The sequence below is a fragment of the Macaca fascicularis genome, chromosome 13 (genome assembly GCF_037993035.2).
Source record: "Macaca fascicularis isolate 582-1 chromosome 13, T2T-MFA8v1.1".
Taxonomy (NCBI): domain Eukaryota; kingdom Metazoa; phylum Chordata; class Mammalia; order Primates; family Cercopithecidae; genus Macaca; species Macaca fascicularis.
This window is the reverse complement of record NC_088387.1, coordinates 563,892-585,609: the sequence shown is the minus strand read 5'-3', so window position 1 is coordinate 585,609 and position 21,718 is coordinate 563,892. Positions and strand designations below refer to the sequence as shown.

Here is a 21,718-nt window from a genome sequence, read left to right as displayed (position 1 = left end):
CGTCAGTATCCAAGGAGGAAAAAGTCTATTAATTTCATGAGTGTTTGCCTTCGCAATGGCTAATACCCTGAGTTTGTGGCACCTGCTGTCTCTGGAATGAGGAGTCTTCCCTTCCTGGCAGACAAGCTCTAGATGGGAACAGGAGCTGTGATTGCTGGATTGAAGAGATTTCCTTCTTGGGGAGGTGGCCTTCGAGCCTGACATGAAGGAAGCTGTGACTGGCGGGAAAGGGCCTTGGAGACAGTGTATTTACCAGGAGGGTCGGTGACTGAGAACCATCCTGTTCCGAGTGTTGCCATTCTGGTTCTAGAGTAAACTTGGGGAGAGACAACAGCCAAAAGCCCCGAGGAATATTCTGTGATGTTGATCACGTCTGGTAGATTTGTTGCTGAGACTCTGAAATGAGAAGCCCGGGAGGTGCAGGTCTATCAGGCCGTGGGACGTGAGACAGCTGCTGCTTCAGGGGTTGGAGTCCCCGTGCCAGAGGCTCAGTCCTGCAGAGACTTCTGCACAGTGGGCAACTGATGCCTCCGGTTGATTGTGAGTCCCCCAGATGAATACCCATGAAAGGTACCGTGTCAGCAAAGAGTCAAACTCTGTGAAGCATTTGGAGATTTATTCTGAGCCAAATGAGTTACCATGGCCCTTGATACTGCCCTCAGGAGATCCTAAGAACGTATTCCCAAGGTGGTCAGAGCCCAGCCTGGTTTTATAGCTTTTAGGGAGGCATAAGACAATCAATCAAATAAATGTAAGATGTACATGGGTTTGGTCTGGAAAGGTGGGACAACTGGAAGCAGGGGTGTCCAGGTCATAGGTAGATTCGAAAATTTCCTGATTGACAGTTGGTTAAGAGAGTTGTCAGATAAGGGGTTGTGGAGACCAAGGCTTTGTCATGTGGAGGAAATCCTCCAGGTAGCTTTGGAGAGACTAGATTGTAAATGTTTCCCATCAGACTAAGCGTCTAAGTTCTGTCTAATTCCAGAAGGGAGGTGGGGTGATGAGGCAAGTCCGACCCCCCAGCGATCATGGCCTGGACTAGTTTTTCAGATTACCTTTGGAATGCCCTTGTCAAAAGCAGGGGCTGTTCAGATGGCCAAAGGGGCTTCGAATTCTAATGTTTTTAAAACCAGAAAGTGATTGTGTTTTTTTCTGTGGATGACAGCCAGTGTAGTAATTAATATTTTATTAGCAGATTAATTTGGAAGTCAATGTGTTTTCAAGTATGTTAATTATTAAGTCATCAACAAACAGAGAAGGGCTTACTTTGAAACCAGCCTGAGACTCAAGAGGCTCATCAAAGAAAACGTTGGACTTGGGAGAACTGATTCACGTGTTTACTGTGCCAAGTTTCAGGCATTATGAGAAGTCTGTGCTGATACATTGTGACTTGAGAACTTAAATCTTGATGGACTCTTAAGAGTGAGGCTTTTTTTTTCTTTTCTTTGTAAATGGTCAGTGTTTCTGTCTCCTGTGTTTTGTCTTCCAGCCGCTGAGCACTTTAGCTTTGTGTTCACGTGGCCTTGTTCTCCGAACCACCTGCTTTGTGGCTCCTCTGTCCTGCCCACCTTGATCGCGTCTTCCCTGCCCCGTGGGTTTTATCCCGAGGACTGTTCTCCGCTGTGGGGAGGGGAGGATCAGTGGACACTGGCTTTACCGCCTCATTTTCTGTGTAGCTCCCAGTTTCTCAAAATCTTAATTGTCTTGGATTCCCTGTGAAACTGGGAGTCAGGCCTTGGGCGCAGTGCTGGGTGGCCTTGGGCGCAGTACTGGGGCAGGAGGGAGAGATGAGAACAGGAAGGATGGGTTTGTCAGGGGAAGGAACCCCTTGCCAAATTCCTGTGTCTGTTTTAGGTTAAAGATGAATGGCCGGATGGTGGATGTCTCACCTGCTGTGGCTGGACCTCGCTGTGCTGAACCCTGAGCAGGGGCCCCAGCAGCTGCCTCCTGCCAGGCCGGGGCCACAGGGCTGGGCTTCTGCCTCTGGGAGGGCTCGTGCCAAGGTGCAAGGGTCTGCACCGCTCGTGTGTGACCTGAGGGGCATGTGGGAAGCTTTTCTGTGCTCCTCACCTGGGAGAAGTTGAGCTCATCTGGGCTAGAGCCTCTGGGGAGGTAGGAAGGCAGAGGCCTGGAATTCCTGCTTTCCCCAGACAGCAAGAAAGCTCAGCGTTGCACCTGCTCTGAGATGCCCTCAGCAGCCATATATAGTTGATTTTAACATGACGGAAGGTGCCAATTAACCCGGCTCTGTGGAGAGCTTTGAGGAGTCCAGGCCCTGGGCCCCGGGCTTTTTAATATGTTCCTTCCTGAACAAAAAACAACAAAAGATCCCTGTGGCTGATGTCGACTGCGTGGGGTAGGACATGCCGAGCTTGGGTGGGGCTTGCCCCTGAGTTTCCTTGGTGCTCCTCCCAGCCCCCACGGACACCAGCCTCTCCAGGCCGAGGCTTGTCCTGTTTAGACCCTCGTTGGTGGGGTCTGTGGTCCTGGATCGAGGGCCCAAGCACTTCTTTCATATTATTATAAATGATTCACCAGAGATGCACGGCTGTGCCCAAACATCTCACGAGCATGAGATACAGCCAGTGTCGCCGCCGCAAGCTCATAATTCTAGTGGAAAGAGGAAATTTTACTTTTAATGTGCTCGTGTGACTCAGATGCAAATATTCAATTCCCATTAAACTTTCAAGACCTTGAGATCCTCTGAGATTCCTTGGAAAGCCGTTCCTTGGCCCCACGACTAACTCTCCTGTGGAAGGAGGCTGGGGTGGTCCGCGGGGTCTGGGATCCTGCTGCGTTCTCCAGGATTCCTTAGGTTTCATCATTAGTCCCAGCTCTTCAGCAGGTGGAGCTGATTGACTCTGACATTTCCATTATATTGTTCTTGTGTTGCCTCAGTTAACTTAGAATAACCAGTATTTACCAGAAATAATTGATGGCGAGATGGGAATTATTGGTGATTCCCTGACATAGGCAGCCTGTATAGATAAGCGTGTTACACGGTGTCTAATTTCTGAGATGTTGGTCCACACCTTCTCAGGAACACACTTTCAGGGGTAGATTCCTGTGCAGGAGAAGCTGCTTTTCCCCGAGACGCGGTGGCGGCTCCTGCACTGGCATGGCAGGGTGGCTGTGTGACTGGGCAGGGCTGGACATGCTCCTGCGCTGGGCGCCCACCTCCGCCCTACGTCTGTGTCGAGGGTGCCTGCCTTTGTTCCCCCAGGTCGAACTCATAGAATTGTATACCTTCCTGACACATTCCTGCATAGAGATGATTAGATCTGGGGGCTGAATCTCAATCTGACATGCATGTAGGTAAATTATTGACGTGAATGACTTGGGTCCTCCACCTTCAGGGTCAGGAGGCACGAGGTGGGTTTGGAGACAGCTGCCTGGCCTCAGGAAGTTTCTCTCAGAGCCTGTTTCTTTCTCTAGCAAAGTAAATGATGCCTACCTCACCGGGCTTAACACACGCTCAGTACTCAGATGCTGTCTGATCTTTGTTATAGTTAGTATTTGGGGAACAGCGTGGCTGGTAAGAAAATGTGTTATCTCTACAATTTATACAATGTCATACAAGGCAAGCGTGAAACCGGGACACTACCTTAATCTGAAGATGCTGGTGCTTAGTCTTCTCCTCAAGCATTTTGTTGTCATTCTGGCGTGTGTCGGCCAAGTCATATGACGGTACGGCGTGCGTGATGCCAGCTCAGTTACCTTGGAATGGGGAACCTGAGGCTGCCAGGGAGCATCCCTCCTGCCTCCAGTCCTCGGGGGTTTCTCTCTCTCTCTCCTTTCCTCTGTCCCTCCCTATCCCCCAATCCTCCTCACCACTCCTGCTCCCCTCCCTACCCTCCTCACTTACTCTACAACAGAGGTCCAGACTTTGACAAATCCCAGCTGGGCCTATTTATCGCTTGGCTGGGAAAGCAGAGGGAAAGGGGCCCAGTTACTACAAAAATAGAGAATTGAAATAGAATGTGAGCTACTTTTGCGTCTTGTTTTTTATTTTAATCTGAATATAAAAGGCAAGTGTCAAACAAAATCGGTGCTAACTGCGCCACTCAGCTCCGAGTCTGCTTTGTCGGGGCTCCGTGGGTTCCCACGCCGTGGCCTTCTCCATGAGCGTCTGGACACGCCGTGGCTGTGAAAGGAGCATTCAGTTATGGTCCTTTGAATGTTCCAGAGTCATGTTTAATAAAAATCTTCACGTTTACCCACAGCCAAGTCTTGATTTAATAACAGGTACTGCAGGTCTCTGGGTGGGGCTGAGCCTCTGTTTTAGAAGCAGCTGCACCATCTGAGGGGCAGGTCCGTATGGGCTGGCAGGCGGCCTGGTCCTTGGAGCACAGGGTGGACCTGACTCAGTCCTGGCAGTGGGGGGCCTCTCAGTTCTAGGATGTAGTGATGCAACCTGTGGCATAAATAAAAAGCCTCATGTGCCCCCATGAGAAGCTGGGGCTTCCCCCTCAGTACTGTGGTGTGCTGTGTTTGTGATCGTGCAGATGTAAAAGGGTGAGGGAGATGTCTAAAAACCAGGCTCCCAAAGACAGCCCTTCATGTCTGGTGCTTTCATGTGTATATGCACACGTGTTTGACGCGTGTACACCTTCACACGTTCACCTCTTTCATGCGTGTACACCTGTTCCTGTGTTCATACACCTGTTTCGCGCATGCGCCTGTTTCTCCTGTGTATGTGCCTGCGCGTTCACCCTGTATTGCGTCATACGTTGTATTTTACATATTGGGTATTTTCAGTTTGTATCGTGAGCTTGTAACGACGTCGTGAAGAAAAGAGGGGGCCCTGGCAGCCTTTGGCTCTGAGAAACGTGATGTCACGGGAACAGATGAGACAGCCCGGGTGAGGCCGGCAGAGGCCATCGTGGCCTTGGGAGTCCGTGCACATCCACTGTCTGTCGCTGTGTGACAAGTGACCCCAAAACCTAGGGGCTTAAGGCAACATACACGTACGACTGTGCAGCTTTTTCAGGTTGGAAATTCAGGGCAGCCCTGCTGAGCGGCTCTGGCCCAGTCCCCCGGGTCACTGTGAAGATGCTGTCCAGGGCTGCAGCCATCTGTAGGCTCAGCTGGGCTGGAAGTTCTGCTCCAGGATGCCGTGCTGACGTGTCTGCGGGCAGAGGCCTGGTCGTCCACGCCTGGCCACTCCCCGGGGCTGCCAAGTGCATTCCTGCCCAGAGCCGCTCCTTTCCCCAGAGACGTAGCAGTGCTGGTCTTATGCCCAGCGTCAAGGTGGCCGGGTCAGGAGCAAAGACTTGTTTCCCCTACTCGGCGGCTACTCCTGCAGGGCTGGGAGACAGTGGAGCTCGCGCAGGAAGGTGTTCGCTGAAGACCGTGCTCTGTGACTTGACGGGTGTTCCTCCCAGGAGAGTGAAATGGAGACTGGACGCCGGAAGCAGCATCCTGCGTGACCCCATGTGTAGTGGGGTCACAGCAGAGCTAAGTCCTTCCTTTACAGATACTTTTCAGAGTCTACCCGCCTTTAGATTCTCTGATTAACGTGTCTGAGGAGGGTCCCAGGAGTCTGCCACCTGCCAGGCCAAGGAGGTTCCCTGCATGTGGCTCTCCCCTGACACCTTGAGAAACGTGACTCGAGAGAATCACCGAAGTTTCCTAAATGAGTCACCTGCTTTCTCTTCTCTTTGCTTTCATGCCCCCCCAGGGTAGGTCAGTCCTGTCCGCCACAGCGATACCGGCATGCTGGAGTTCCAAGGAGATTGGGGGTGTGTGTGGTCCCCCAGGGAGATTCGGTGACTGAGGATGCTGTCATAGCAGCCAACATGTCCTTATTGTTTTCACTTTTAATGAAGTTCAGTTACTAGGTTTTCTGAGGCACAATGATGTCCTTGTGAAAAATTGGTGATCAGGGAAGCAAGCAAGTGTGGGAAAATGATCCTGCCCTTAAATCTAAAAAACGATGAAACAGCAAAGAGCCCTGAAGAGCCCATGAACCTCCTCATGGGGCGGTGAGGAGACACCTCAGTAATGGCTTAAAAAAAAAGTGATAATACTGAAGAAAAGGTAAACTAAATTTTGGGTCTCCTATGGGTAAAGAGATTGTGGTTTACATTTTGGATGTATGCGTTTATATACTTATTTATTTTTCTTTGTTGGATTTAGAATTAGTTGAAATAATTGTGTTTTTTTAATTTAAAAAATTGGGGTATACGAAGTCTAATCCCTTTGTGACATTTCTGTACTGTGAGACTCCACATACAAAAGTGAAGCCCAGACTGTCTGTCTCTAATGAACCAGAGAGAGGTGGTCATCTCCTGCAGGCCGGTCTGGTCTCCAGGCATCTGGCCATCCTCCCAGTCTTGGGCACACCTGCATCACTGGTGCTTCCTGCCAGACTGTGACTCTGCCCAGGTTTCAGGAGCACCCGGAACTGTTTTCCTAGGGGCTCATGCTTTGTCCTGGCTCCTGGAAGCACAGGCTTTTGATGAAGGACTCTCCCCACTGCTAGGTAAATTGGTGATTGCCCCACAGTCTGTGTTTTCTGCATGGGGCACAGAGAGTCTGGGCGTGGTGTCGTGGCCCTGGAGCCAGCTCAAGGACTGCCCGGCGGCCTTGCCTCCGCCCCTCATCTGGGAACAGGGCGGTGGGGAGGAGAAGGGAAGCACGGTCTTGCCCCTTCTGCGTCTCGAGAACACGGGAACACATCGTCCCATTGCCTCGCACCATTCACAGCCCAAGCTTGTGTGAAGTATTATTTTATAACCTCCCCTGACAATGATGTATTTTATATAAGCAGCACATAAAGTGGTAATTTAATACCCTATCGAGGAGGATTAAACAATAAGGAGCAGATATCACTGTAGAAAAGTTACTTTATCCGGGAAACATTTATCTACTGCAGGTGGATGCGAATCATGGCTTCCTCCTCGGTGGCTCCTGACGAGCCTATGAGATTCTGTCCTGTTCGCCACTGTTAGTTATAAGCTACACCTTTCCTTCTATGATGTTAGTTACAAGCTCTACCTTTCCTTCTATGATGTTTATTTCTTGCCTGTTCACCACTGTTGCAGTTATAAGCTATACTTTTCCTTCTGCGATGTGTATTTCTTGCTTATTCACCACTGTTAGTTACAAGCTATACCTTTTCTTCTGTGCTGTATATTTCTTGAAGGCATGGACTAAATCCTAATTCCACAGTATTTGATGAACACGCTCAAGAGATACTTGTTTGAATGAATGGATTAATGGAAAATAGAAGTGGTGACTTCACTTTTAATTCATTATGTCAAACTTTGTTTACATGGAAAATTTTATGGTCCTTTGGATAAACAGGGCCTCTGTGCAGGGTTGTTAGAGATTGTGAGAGTGCCTCAAATGGCTCTGTGGCTCTAGGCCCACAAAGGTCTTCAGGGACTTGGTGGCGCACCTGTGTTGAAAACTGAGTTCTGCAAATCCATTCGAGTGACCTGCCAGCACACACAATCCTACTTCCCAATTGATTTCTGCACAGAGGCTTCTCCTGAATGCCCCAGGTGAACGTGGGTTTAGCCAGCACTGCTGGGCTTCCACAGCAAGCCAGGGTGCTGCAGGGACGAGAGAGAAGAGGGGTAGGACCAGGATCTTCCTGGGACCCAGTCCCCGTGTGGGGACGCTGCCTGGCCTGGCTCTTCTGTGGGAGGTCAGGGAAATGATGGCATGGAGGGACTGTTGGCATGAGCTGCTTGCTCAAACATAGATCCCAGTTCTGTGTGAGAGGCAAAATAGAAATTAATGTGGATATCATCAGTAACATAGCAAATATGGGCTTCTTCCCTAGGGTGGCTGACCCTCTTGCTCATCTGCTGAGCAAAGGCCAGGCCCGGCCTTCTGGGCCTCCACAGTGAGCTTTTCCCAAGCTCTGTCCACTCCGTGGAGATGGCCGCAGCCAGGGCAGACAATGGGGTGTTTGCCACTTTTTGTTTTCTTTTTCGAGACGGAGTCTTGCTCTGTTGCCCAGGCTGGAGTACAGTGGTGTGATCTCGGCTCAGTGCAAGCTCCGCCTCCCAGGTCACGCCATTCTCCTGCCTCACCCTCTCGAGTAGCTGGGACCACAGGTGTCTGCCACCACACCAGGCTAGGTTTTTGCGTTTTTAGTAGAGACGAGGCTTCACCGTTTTAGCCAGGATGGTCTCAATCTCCTGACCTTGTGATCCACCCGCCTCGGCCTGCCAAAGTGCTGGGATTACAGGCATGAGCCACCACACCCGGCCAGGTATTTGTCGGTTTTTGAAAGCTTCATTTAAAGAATGAAATAGACTGAACAGAATTACTTCCTTTTGAATGTTTAATACTTAATCTACCAGAACACTTAAATACAGTTAATGTATTCAAATAATAAGAAAGAACTTTCCCTCCGTTTCCAAAGCAAAAGTATAAACAATCTTTTACTTGGCAGGGATTTCACTATGTTTCTTAAAAGCCAGCAAGCACTTTTCCTGAAATAGACCCGTCTCTTCCTCTGCATAGACCCTATGAACATTTTAGCTACATTTCTGCTATATCTTGATGTGTGATAGATTATAGAAAATTCCTTGCTACTGGAACTTCACGATGCTTTCCTTTTAAACATCAAATAGAAAGTATGGATAGTAAATCTCAGATTAGTTGCCATTCTTGGTCTTGGTAGAGCTGCCACCAACAGCCTCTGTCAATTACAACAGAGTGTGTCTCCCCAGCAACTAGGTTTAGATTGCAGACCAAGCCACGATCACCCAGGATTCAGTGCAACGTCTTCCAAAGCTGTAGCCACTGCTCCTGGAAAAGATTTGAGAAGCCCTCCCTTTGATGCCTGTGCATGGCTGTTCTCAGATCACAGCAGCTGCAGCAGCATCTCGGAGGATGCCGGCAGGGGTGTCCTGCGTACTGACTCCACGGCAGGGGTCTGCAGTATCTGAATGAAATGGCCGTGACACTGTGCACCCTAGAGGAGTCCACAGCCACGTTTCAAAGGTGCAGTGGCCCGAGGTGAACTCCAGAGCACTGAGGAGCCTGGAGTTGACCTGTCACAACTCCATTGAGAGAACTGACTGAATTCCGTACCTATGTGGGCAAAAGATGGCTATTTGCGCTTGGCTCCTCCCCAGGACAGGGCAAGGGAGGTTGTCTGTACAGCTAGTGGGAGCTTGACTCTGTTCACACTCGGGGCTGAGTCACTCTTCTTTCTGTGAGCCCAGGGAAGATAGACATGCCTAGCTTTCATGGAAGAGAGACCTGATGAGTCGAAGCTGAGCTTCAAGATGGTCGGTGTTGTGGTGTGCGTGGCGGGTTCCGAGTCGGTGTGTGCTGAGTGGGGACCCGGCTGCTGCTGTCGCTATTGGGCTCAGCAGACGCTGCGGGGGACGTGGCTCCTGTGGTACTTGGTTTTCTCCTCACAGAGGTGGGTTTCCCTGCGGTGAAGGTGTTGGTGCTGTGACAGGCAGCCTGGCAGGAGGAAAGGTGCTCGTGGGGTTGTGCCCCGAGGCCCCCTTCTTCTTGAGGAGCAGGAAGTGGGTTTGGGACCCAGCTTCCCGCTGCGCTCCCTTGCTAGGTTCTTGGCCTCGGGGGCCAGGAGAAGCTGAGTGCAGGGCTGAAACCTGGACCCCTTCCACAGCCTCCGCGGCACTTGTGGTATGCGGGACATGGCCCTTGGAACTCCAAGCCCTACCCTGGCATGCCCGCCCGTTGGGGCGTCTCGGGCACCTGCTGTGTGCTAGGCTCCCTGGTGGGGTGGGCGGTAGCAAGGACTGTGGGGTAGAGGGGACACGGTACGCAGATGATGATGAGAAGCATCAGGGAGGCAGTCAAAGCACAGCTGAGACTTGCAAGGAGGGGACTGGCTGTGGGTGTTGGGGCTCAGGAAGCTGCCTCTACCCAGAGCCACAGTGGCCAGTGAGGGCAGAGCAGGGGACCGAGGCCCAGGGAAGCCGTGTGTATGGTTCGCATCAGGTGTGCGGGTCTGCCGGGCTGTGCGGCCCTTCTCAGTCCTGGCTGGGCCTGGGGTCCCAGAGGGAACGGAGGGTCTTCGCATCTCCCTCCTCTTGCTTCCCTGCTGCTTCCTGGTGAAGGGATGCTTCTTTATTGCAACTCTGGCAGTTATTCTGCATATTAAGAGGAGTTTCACAAAATCATAGGGGGAGAGGCGGACTAGGGATTCATTTTTTTTTCTCCCCCTGATTTTATACGGAGGCTTCTACTATCCCTTAGTGTGGAGGCAGAGTGCAGATGCTCTACAGTTCTCTGTCCAGGAAGAGAAGAGCTGCTGGGAAGCCACAGAGCTGATCATTGCAATAGCTCTGACATTTTAAAGTGGGAAAATGCTGATGTCTATAATAATCAGACTAAAACTTCAGTAGCTTCAACATAAAGATGTCGAGATGATCTTAGAGCCATTTCGTCCCTAGATCCTTCTGCAGTGTGGAGTGTGACATCTCTACCAGCCACTGGTCAGTGGCTGCCTGGGGGTAACTGAATGCTTGAAGTGCAAATGAGAACTTCTAATTTTATTTAATTTTAGTCAAATTTAAATAGCTATACGGGCCGGGCACCGTGGCTCATGCGTGTGTTCCCAGCAGTTTGGGAGGTCGAGGAGGGTGGATCATGTGAAGTCAGGTGTTCAAGACCAGCCTGACCAACAAGGTGAAATCCCATCTGTACTTAAATATATAAAAAATTAGTTGGGCGTGGTGACAGGCGCCTGTAATCCCAGCTACTCGGGAGGCCGAGGCAGAAGAATCACTTGAACTCGAGAGGCAGAGGTTACAGCAAGCCGAGATCGAGCCACTGCACTCCAGCCTGGGTGACAGAGGGAGACTCTGTCTTAAGAAAAAAAAAAGATTTTAAAAAACCCTACATGCCCCTAGTTGCTTCTATAGGAGACGGCATGGTTCCAGAAGGTAGACTTTGTGTTGAGGACTCTGCAGCGTCAGGCTGGAGACAGTCTCCCTTCCTAGCAGCGTGGGCCGCTGGGCTGCTCTTCTACCAGAAGGGATGGTGGCGTCTCTGGGAGGTATTTGTGGACTCAGATCTGTGTGGATTAGTGACTTGTGTTACTCACAGATACTTAATTTTATGGGTAAATGAATACCTGGACTGGCTGCAACTTCAGGGCGAGATTCGGGAGTAGGGAGTGAAAAGTGACGACGGAACCCTGGGCTTGTCCTGCCATCCCCAGGAACCGGTCGGGGCGCCTTCTCGTCTGAAGTCCCAGCACGTGGTCAGGGTACCCCTCCCCTCTGAACCCCCCCGGAAGTGATCGGGGCACCAACCCTCTCTGAAGCCCCAGTACCTGGTCGGGGCACCCCTCCCTTCTGAATCCCCCAGCACATGGTCGGCGAGCCCCTCCCTTCTAAAGCCCCCAGACCTTCCTGGCCTGCGGTGCTGCTTCTCCAAATTCTGCCCTTGGCTGTTTTCTAGGAATCACCTGTACCCGAACAGGCTGCGTGTGTCACTTCTTGTCGGATCTGGGGTGACGGTGAAGCTCATTTATCTTGTCTTCCTCCTCACGTGCCATATCTCACCTGTTGTCTGTCTGAGTTTGTGTGAGTGCGTGTTGTGCGTTCTCAGGCTGTGCTTGGTGCTTAGGTGACAAGAACGTCTTAGAGCAAGGGACTGCCTGCTCCAAAGGACGCTGTGAATGAATCGAGACACGGTTTACTTGTGGGGTTTAAATTTCCTGGGTGTTGGAGGCAATTAGGGGGAAACAAGGTCTAAAAAAGCCCCTGGGGATGAGGAAGGCAATAATGAAAGAAATTACTCTATACACACTTAGCAGTTGGTTTAATTTGTAGGTGAATTTTGCATTTTGGGAACTACTAAAGCTATTGTTTGTAGGGATTCCTTGATGAGCTTCTTGTTTTCTGTCAAGTAGAAAGTAAAGTGGATCGGTTTTGCCTTTAATTCTGACTGACTAGAATCTACTTCCTTTTTCCCCCCATTCACGTTAGGGTGGAGATTGGACTAGAAGAGCTGTAGGATCTCTTTATTTCTGATCTTCAATGAATTTTTTCTTTAATTAGTTTTTTTGTTTGTTTTGTTTTGTTTTGTTTTCGGTGAGCTATTACTTTTTCCTTCAATGCACTGTTCTTTGGTTTGGAAAACGGGCTCTATTTGTACCGTGCTTTAAATGTACACAATGGTTCTAAATTGCTACTTTTCGTTAAAGTTAGATACAACATCTTAATTGAAATGTCATCCATAATTGAGGCACAGTCTGAGGTCTGGAGACCCCTCTTGTCACTTCCTTCCAGCCGTGTCTCCTTCTCTGGCCACGTTGCCCCTGGCCACATTTCCTCCCCCCACCACGCCGTGTCATCCCCCCACCACGTCACCTCTGGTCACATCAACTCCCTCCTGGCCACATCACCTCTGGCCTCACTGCCTGCCTCCCTCTCTCCCTGGTAGCCTCTGTGACTCCTGCTGTCTACCCTCCCGTGGGTCTGTTCAAGGCTCCTTCCCCGTTTTCCACTCCTGAGTGGGTCTCAGGGCCTGGATGTTTCACAGGATGCAAGTTTCTTCCCTTCCATCCGCGGGTCTCTGAGCGACAAGTCCAGAGAGGGCACTAAGCTCTCCTTACCCACCTCGAGGTCCCGAGCCCTGACCGCCGACCACCAGGGCTTTTCTGCAGGGTGTGGGGCAGACTCATGCGTGAATTGGACAAAAAAGGTGCTTCTAGGAATCCTTGTTTTAAGTGCACTGGAGCAGAGATGGGGAGAGGGGACCACCTGGTTTGCTCAGAATTGGGCCCTGCTCACAGCCAATGAGGCAACATAAGCACCTCCTAAATGAAGCATTCCACACACTGATTTTACACATGACAGAAAGGCTTCACACAATGAGTGAGTTTGAGCTGCATTTGAAGGAAGAACAGGTCCCTGTAGGTGGAAATGAAAGGTAAGCGTGACCCAAGCCATCAGCAGCAGCGGGGGTGGGGTGGTGCAGACTCCCCATGGATGGTGGGCATGGCTGAAATGCAGGAGAGGGCAGGGGTGCGAAGGAACAGCAGGGCGGCAGTAAAATTCCCCTGCAGAGAGGGGACGTGACTGAGCTATTACCACATGTATACAACTGAGAGATGATCTGAGGATGATTTCTGGGAGCCTATGGGAAGAGCACGTGGTCATCATCAGTTCTCGGGATCTCTTCTTATGAAGTGAAGACAGTCATGCCTCTGCCTATCTTGTGAGCTGTTAAGATCAAATCAGATAATCTTCAGCGAGCCTTGTAAATGCTAAAGGTTATGACAGACTGTTCCAGCCCGCTTGTCTCCACCCTCCTTTCCTATTCGGTAACGTGAACCCTGCTGGGTACCTCACTATCTGCCTGGCTTTCTCCTCCATAACGTGAGCCTTGAGTACTTGCTGGGTACCTCGCTGTCCACCTTCCTTCCTCAGTAACGTGAGCCCTGAGGATTTGCTGGATACCTCGCTGCCTGCCATACAGCTGGCTGTAGAATTGTCAAACGCACTTGACTGGCACATAAACAGAAGTGCTCGCCAGGCCTTGGGAGGGCTTTCTCACATGTGGGTGCCTTCTGTTCCCTGTTAGGCTGGAGCTGCAGGAGCCCTCCTAGACCAGACAGAGGACCAAGGCTGGGGCCTCGGGGTGGGGGCTGGGGGATCTCCCTGGGTGTATTGTGTGGGTGAGAGCAAACTTCAGTCCCGCTGTGGCATTGGGATTCAGGGTTCCTTCTGGAATGTTCTGAGTGAGAAACAGGAAGTGTGCACAGGTGCGTCTTCTGCGGATTTTATGGTTATCTCTTGGGAGAGCACTGGTGCCTCTGAACTATGAACCTGCAGAACCACTTCTTCCACTAACGGCCGCCTTTATATAAAGAATGACTTACAAAAGATGCCACTTCAGATGGAGGTATTTGCAGGTGTGGCCTGAAAAATGAACAGAATGACTTTCATCTCAAGGAAAGTACCTTACATTATTCCCAATGATAGACATTTGAGCTTTCCAGCGAATATTAAAATATAAAAATCTTGTGTCTACCACTTTCTCATGTGATTAATGATATTGATGCGGTTTGCTTTGGTTTGGTTTGGTTTTGTTTTGTTTTTTACATATAACGAAATGTGGAAGCTGCTCATAACTCTGAATCACTGTTATCTAACCAATGTGTGATTACAAAATCGTGTGTTGGTAAAAGCCATTCAAGTGCAAGACGGACCAGTCGACTTAGAAGGAATTGGGGCAGAAAGGTCCAACGAGCAGAGCACAGACCGTGTTGCAGACAGCCTGTACGGAAGTGCCACTTGTTACATTTGGCAGCAGAGAATAACTAAAGTGATCTGAAAACACAGTGAAAATACCACTTCCTAATTGTATATCAGTATGGGGTTGGACTTTCTTCATAAACTTCAGTCACGGTTCTGCAGCCCAGTGAACGCAGATGCAGGCATGAGAATCCTGCTGTCTGAGGTGCAGAGATGTTAGGTGTTTTCACAGCACCACAAACTGTTGCCACGCTGCTGCTTATTTTGGAAAATGGTTTCTTCTTTAAGACTGTGTTAAGATGTAATGACTTTATCCTTGTAAAATAAACTAAATTGTTACTTTTTTTTTTTTTTTTTTTTTTTTTTTGAGACGGAGTCTTGCTCTGCCACGCAGGCCGGAGTGCGGTGGTGTGACCTCAGCTCACTTCAACCTCTGCCTCCTGAGTTCAAACGATTCTCCTGCCTCAGCCTCCATAGTAGCTGGTACTACAGGTGTTCGGCACCATGCCAGGCTAATTTTTGTATTTTTAGTAGAGACGGTGTTACACCATGTTGGCCAGGCCGGTCTCGAACTCCTGACCTCAAGTGATCCACCTGCCTCTGCCTCCCAAAGTGCTGGGATTACAGGCATGAGCAGCCACCACCCCCGGCTTGATGAGAAAGCTTTTTTGTGCTCTTTAATAAAGTGCAAAGGGTTCCTGAGACCCAAAAGTTTGAAAACCACTGGCTTAAACTGACAAAATTGTCCACGATTCTTCAGTGTATCTTCTAATCTGTTGATGGAGAAAGGACGGTAAGGGATGCTTTACTTTTTGCCTTTCACAACTCAGTGGTGCCGGGACAACTTGGGTATCCACATGGAAAAGGATGGACTGGACCCTTCCTCACCGTACAAGCAAAGCTCAACATGAATCCAACGTAAGGAGCTGACTGAGACCCATTCTGTCAGTCTGCTGGGTACCATAACGGACACCACAGACCGTGCGACTTAGACAATAGCATCTTATTTCCTTTTTCCTGGAGACTGGAAGCCTGGGATCAAGGTGCGGGCAAGGTTGGATTCTCTGGGGCCTCACCCCATGCTGTGTAGATGGCGTCTTCTCTGTGTCTTCACAGGTTTCTCTTATGTGCATGGAGCACTAAGGACTGTGTCTAAATTATCTTAAAAGAACACCAGTCATACTGGATCAGGCCCTACTTTTAAGATCTTATGGGACCTAAATTACCAAGCTAAGGCCCTGTATCTAAATACAGTGACATTTTAAGTTTCTGGGGTTGTGACTTTAACATGGGAATCTTGGGGGGCGGGGAATGGGACAGTTCAGCCCATGACACCTTCAGGGGAGAATCCTTGAGAAACTGTTAGGTTGGATTAGGCAATGTTTCCTTGGCTGAGACGTCTAAAGCTATAACAAGCAACTGAAGGGAAAAAGATGGTATCAAAATTAAAAATGTTCATTTCAGAGAATACTATTAAAGTAAAAAGACAACCCACAGAACAGGATACATTATCACGATAAGGACGTGATATCAAGAATATATTTTAAAGCTCTTAATAAAAATCCAATTTAAAAATGGAAAAAGGATTTGAATAGACATTCTCCAGAGAAAGACATATAAATGCCTTAAAAAGCACGTGAGATGTTTAGCAGAATTCGTCATCTTAGAAATGGAAATCAAAACCACTGAGATACCACTTCACAACCACTGGATGGGTAAAATCCCAGTATTGGACAGTGACTTGGTGGTGAATTTGGGAAAACTGAAATCTTGATATATTGCTAGTGGGAAGGGAAGTAAAATGGTACAGTTGATTTGGAAAAGTCTGGCAGTTCCTCAGAAAAGTTATGCATGAAATCACCATACGACCCAGGAATTTCACTCCTAGGCATATGCCCAAGAAAATTGAAAACATTTTTACAAAAAAAAAAAAAAATCTTATGCAAGAATCTTCATAGCGGCATTATTTGTAGTAGTAGAAACAGTCCAGGTGTCTGTCAACAGGTCACTCACTGTGAGATTCCACTCACCTTGGACGTGAAAGATGTCAGCACCGAAGGTCACGCCAAAGGTCATGCACTGTACGATTCTTCTCACAACAGATGTCCAGAATGGGCAAATCCAGAGAAACGGAAGTCGGCTGGCGATTGCCAGGTGCTGGCGGAAGGAAGGAGCAGGTGCTGACTCTTAATGGGTTCAAGGTTTCTTTGGCCCATGGTGAAAAAGTCCCAGAATTACATACTAGTGGTTGATGTGCAGCTTTGAGAATGTGCTAAAAAGACTGAATTGTATCCTTTAATATTGGGGCTTTTATGGTTTGTAAATTCCTTTCAATTTAAAAAGGAACTCAAGAACTTCTTTGGTGTTGATATTTAGATGGTGAAAGAGACAGTATCCAAAACAAGTTACTATGTAACTCACGTCGACAGAGTTAAACTTCATATTCTGAGGATCTTAAAGGAAGCGTGTGAGCCTAGGAGACACAACGATCCTACACTAGATGTTACACCCCATCTTACTGATTTCTATCTCACATAACCATATTCAGGGAAAACCGACATGTAAACGTGAGCTGAATGCTATGCAGAGGCACACTCCTCTAACCCGGGTGATCTTTAGTGGCACAGTAAGAGATGAGGTCATAGCAACGTTAGTTTAGTTAAATTTCTATGGCAACAGAAATTTGGCACATCTGATGAGTTAGATCTCTCTGCACAGCTCCTAATGGGGTTGCCCATTTCTGTATGGTGTCTGTGTATATTCTCGCTGTGGAAATAAGTGATAGCACCTGCACAAACACTTGCCCGGAAACGTGCACGAAGCTGGTGCAGGCAGAGGACAGGCAACAGGGAAGCATGGCTCAGCCCTGGCAAAGAAGACCGTTATTCCGAACGCAGAAGATTCAGGAACACAGTCGTTGGGAAGACTGCTGATGTCCGTGGATCTCACTGCTGTTGTGTTGTATCTGTGCAGCGAGTTACCGGAGCTGTCAGAACCGCACGTGTTGGTATTGGTATCATCACTCAATGCTTCTGACTTTTCCTGGTGCTGAGGATGACTGCATGTGGCGGAAGCAAAGTACTGACCTAGCACAGATCATCAGATCCCAGTTCTTTTTTATGAAGGGGGGCAGGATTAGAACCACCCCCCCCCCCACACACTCCCCAATCCTATAAGAACTGGGATCTGATGATCTGTGCTGTTGATAGAGGCAGGGTTAGAACGCCCCACTCCCCAATCCCATTGTTGAAAATAATAGTTGGCTTGGGAGGGTTTTTTCTCCTAAGGTTGAAGCTGTGCATTTCTGGAGCCTGGGCTGTCAGCCATGGTGGCTGGGGAATGCTGGGGCTGCGGTCGTCCGGCCGCTGGTGGGTCCTGCCTCTTTGACACCGTTCATTTCTGAAGCTTGCTTTCCCCGGTGTTGGAAGTAGCAGCACTGGAAGAATGGCCGCCTTCCTACAGTGAAGCTCTGGCAGAAGAGGAGAAGACACGGAGCGTCTGTTCAAGGACGTGACGTTCTGGGCACCGCACCATGCATTCTGCTTCTCAGCGTTGCCTCTTGGTTGATGTTACCATCACCTGGCATTTCCCAGGAGGTAACTCGCAGATGTCACACTGATGGAAAGCCGCAGCAGCGCGGTTCACGTCCAGGGCCAGCTGGAGCACATCAGCAAGGTCAGGCTGGATACATGTGCTTGCTGACAGGAAAATGACAGGAAATATGTCATTTCAGGGAAATGACAGGAAATGTGCTTGCTGACAGGAAAATGACAGGAAGACGACAGGAAAGAGGCCCATGAGGAGAGCAACCAGTGGATTCAAGGTGGGGAACTGAAGGAGCGAGTCATCACAGGGTGGGAGGCTCAGGAGCCAGCAGGCAAGTGGGATGTAGCCTCAGGGTGCTGCTGGGTTGGTGAGGGGCCTTCTGTGACTTTTCTAAGAGTGCAGTCAATTGTAGGGGTGGGTGCCGGCTCCCGGCTCCCGCACATAAGAGGCAAGCGTCTTGCAGGAGACCAACGTGTGCACTGGGAGTTCCTAGTTGCGTGTCCCAGCATGCGGCCCAGAGGCCCCTGACAAAGCTCAGTGCACCAGGGACACAGTGGACTTTTGGTTCCTGACCCAACGAGGAAGTGAGGGAGTGAGTGAGGGCCGAGACACAGATGCAAGGATGCACAGGATGGGGTGCAGTCAGGTGGAGAGTCATGCTGTGGGGTCCGGGAGAGATGGGTTCGAGAATAAATGGGACCGGGTTGCAGTCAAGTGGAGAGTCATGCTGCTGGGGTCTGGGAAATGTGTTGTGTTTGCTTCTATGTGAACAGCGGGACCTGAGCATGTCTGTGCTTTGACGTTTAATCTGTACACTATCCTTGGCAGGGTGTGTATCTCTGTGGCAGAGGACACCCCGGCCACAGTGGATGTCAGTGGCGGTGGCTGGACTCACGGTCCGTGAACGTTGCATGATCGAACGCGTTTGGTACATTCTCAGCTCCTGCCCAGGTGCCTCCCGAGTATCCGGTGCTGTGGCTCCCCACACCCTTCCCATCTGTGTGTAGCATGACCACCATCTTCCTACCATGTGTTTGTGCTACCACGGCTGCCATGTCTAACGGGCGCTTTGCTTTCCAGCTACTTTCCTATAACCAAACCCTTGAACGACTTTGCCTGCGTTTCAGAGATGATTAGGGTATTAGTCTTTCAAGATTGCTCTGAGGATTTCCAAAAGCAAATGCAACTTACAGGGTGCAAGATATTGGAAATGACAGTAATTATAGATGAGTTTTCTCAGTGTGTTGATTGCGGTAAAATTACATAGCACTCTATTTTTAAGTGTATGGTTTGGAGGCATTAAGTGTGTTCACACTGTGGTGCCACGATCACCGGCATCCATCTCCAGAACTTCCTGGTCTCCCCACGCTTGAAACTCGGTCTACCCAACACCAGCTCTCCTTCCGCCCCAGCTCTGGGAAGCACTACAGGTTGCTTACAAAATAGGCTTTTTCAGTAAGAGAAGGGGCAAGGAAAGGAGCTCTAAAGACTGTCTTGAGATTTGAGGAAGTGTTTTAGGTTTTATTGTCTGGTTCCCGGTGTAAAGGAACTATTGAAGATGTGGGAAGGTGAAGGTCTGTGATCTCAGGAAGTGCTGGGCTGGGCAGCTTTCCCACTGTGACGGGGGCACTTGCCCTCAAACCCGCCTGAGATAATCGCGTGAGGATGGTGCTGCATTGTGACAGCTCTGAACTTGATCTCCTTGAACGTTGCCAAGTACATAAGCTTTGGCGGTTACCGTCTAGTATCTGCGGGAGACCTAGAATTTGAACATTGTTGACTTTAGAACACTCTCATTTTTATAACACTCTACCTGTTCTCAACAATAGGAAATATGCTGTGTCCTTTTTTTTAAATGCCTTAATATTCTGTGTTGCGGTGGCAGTAGTTGCAGCGGAGGCTACTTCTGGTTCATGGTCATCGCCAAACACAAGCTTCTGGAAACCGTGTGAAAAATGAAGGGGAAAGTGCTTTTCTGCAAAGGGCTTTTTTGAACATCCTGTTTTTTTTCTGGAATATCTGTTGTGGTGTAAAACGTTTTCATATTTAGGGGTTTGTAACGTGTTTTATACTGGTTAGCTTTGAAACCCCATGTTTTTGCATGTCATGGGGCTGCTTTATCCTATTCTATGATATAGCTGGTTGGCAAAACTATTGGTTATTTCACTTTAAAAACCAAAGCAGCTTACAGATTGAGTGTGATTCCTGTAAGAATTTAATTATAAAATTGATTTGTGTTCAATAAGCTTACTGGATTGGCTAGATCCGTGGACAAAAAGATAAGAACATGTCAAGTCTCTGGGCCAGGAAGGACTTCCAAATAATACAAGTGATACACATTAATTTCTTAACAAACAATTAGATTTAGTATATAACTGGTTAAAACCTCTATATTTTCTATTATAGCCATTCCACGTGCCCATGGGGGTGGGCTGCAGGACTCCCTATGGAATCCAAGGTCTGTGGGCACTCAGGTCCCTGCAATAAAATGGCATCGTGTTTGCATATGACATATGCACATCCTCCTGCAGACAGTCATGTCAGGGTTGCTCGTAACAGCTATACCATGCACATGCCATGCGAGTAGTTGTTTAATGAATAATAAAGTCTGAATGCTTAGTACAAACACATTAAAAAAAATCTTGATCTATGGTTGGTTGAATCCACAGGCCTGGAACCCCGGGAGAGAGTACAAACTCTAGAAGCAAAACGAACAAAGCACTTGAGGTCAGCAGTGACGGGTGTGGGATCACACTGAATCTCATGTGTTTTGCTGTCTGTGTCACTGTGTCCCGTGTAAACGGGAATCATTTGTAGCTTAAGGTAAAATAGGTAACAGGAAACACTACAGAATGGGCACGAAGGCGCGCCCCCCATTACCCCGTGTTACAGCCAAGCATCTGCCTCCTGGGGAAGGATCTGTTCTGTGGGGAGACTAGATGTTGATGATTTCCGGATGTGTGAAGGGAAACTCCCTCCGAGAAGCGTGGCTTTGGCCGGAGCACATCAGACGAGAGTTAGCGCGGCATGGAGTTTCCACAGTGCCCCTCAGGCCTGCTGCTTCTCTCCTCTCCCCACCCCTGGCCCTGACTCTTACCAAGGGAGGAAAGTTCAGCTCCAGCTGAGCCCCGCACAGGGCTGTGGGTCTCTAGGGCAGGTGCCACCTTTGCCTGAACAGGGTGTGTCAGAGGAGGGTCTGGCTGTACTTGAGCTGTGAGAGATGCTCTCAGAGATCCAGCATCCTGAAAACCCAGGTGCTGAAGGTTCCTCCTCTTCCACCATCCTGCGGGGAAGGGGGTCTTATCCTGCTTCCCCTCAACCCAAGCTGACTTCTTGTCTGTTCTGTACACCTAGGTTTTCAGAGCAGTTATTGTTAATCATCTAGCAGACAAACAACCATAAGGTGACAGCCTGGGAGGGTAGACGGCGCTGGAAGGTAGTTTTCTGAATAACAGCGTTCAGTTTCCTGTTTTGCCGTCATTTGACCCAAGGCCCCAAGATAATTGAAATACCGTCAGCCAAACACCGATTTTTTACCTGAGGTTTTTTTTTTTTTTTCTTTTTAAGTTATGGGTGCAAACTTATAACCAGGGACCTGACAAAAGAGAAGGATTTATTTGCAAAGTGAATGTCGGGGATGGTTGGCATTTGCCAACTCTGACTAGCAGGGACCCAGGCTGCTTCCGTTCTGCCGCCCGACTCCTGACCCTCCAGCTCCTGCCTCTGTTCCCACCAGCAGGAAGAGGAGCGGGAAGGTGCCTTTTCCCCTTTAAGGGGATGAGGTGAGAGTTGCACCTGCCAGTTTGCTAGTCCCTGGGGTGATTCTCCAGCATGGGTGGGAGTTGGGTTTGGAGGCCTGAGCCCCGTGAAGCTGGGGTTGCTGTTCCCTGAGCAGCAGGAAACTGGACTCTGGGAAGTGGGGTCAGAGGGTAGCATCCTCAGGAGGGGCCTCTCGTCCCATT

The 21,718-nt window shown here is 49.3% G+C and overlaps 1 protein-coding gene and 1 long non-coding RNA gene across 28 annotated transcripts in view; both read left to right on the top strand.

Moving 5' to 3' along the window:
* Positions 1-21,718, top strand: part of LOC135966743 (disco-interacting protein 2 homolog C-like) — a 208,699-nt gene that overhangs the window by 46,960 nt on the left and 140,021 nt on the right. For 15 of the 27 annotated variants that reach the window (XM_074010940.1, XM_074010942.1, XM_074010937.1 and 12 more), the window contains exon 1: positions 9,196-9,391. The exons of 10 other annotated variants lie outside the window; for them this stretch is intronic. In XM_074010940.1, coding sequence (XP_073867041.1) covers positions 9,213-9,391 — 179 coding nt within the window. In that variant the 5' untranslated portion in view covers positions 9,196-9,212. Of the gene's footprint in view, positions 1-9,195; positions 9,392-12,798; positions 12,883-21,718 lie in introns of those variants that run through there. 2 more of the 27 variants (XM_065526570.2, XM_074010943.1) reach the window with 1 other exon arrangement.
* Positions 1,281-2,693, top strand: LOC141408291 (uncharacterized). The gene is made up of 2 exons (XR_012421849.1): positions 1,281-1,422; positions 1,855-2,693. It is a non-coding gene; the product is annotated as an uncharacterized lncRNA (long non-coding RNA).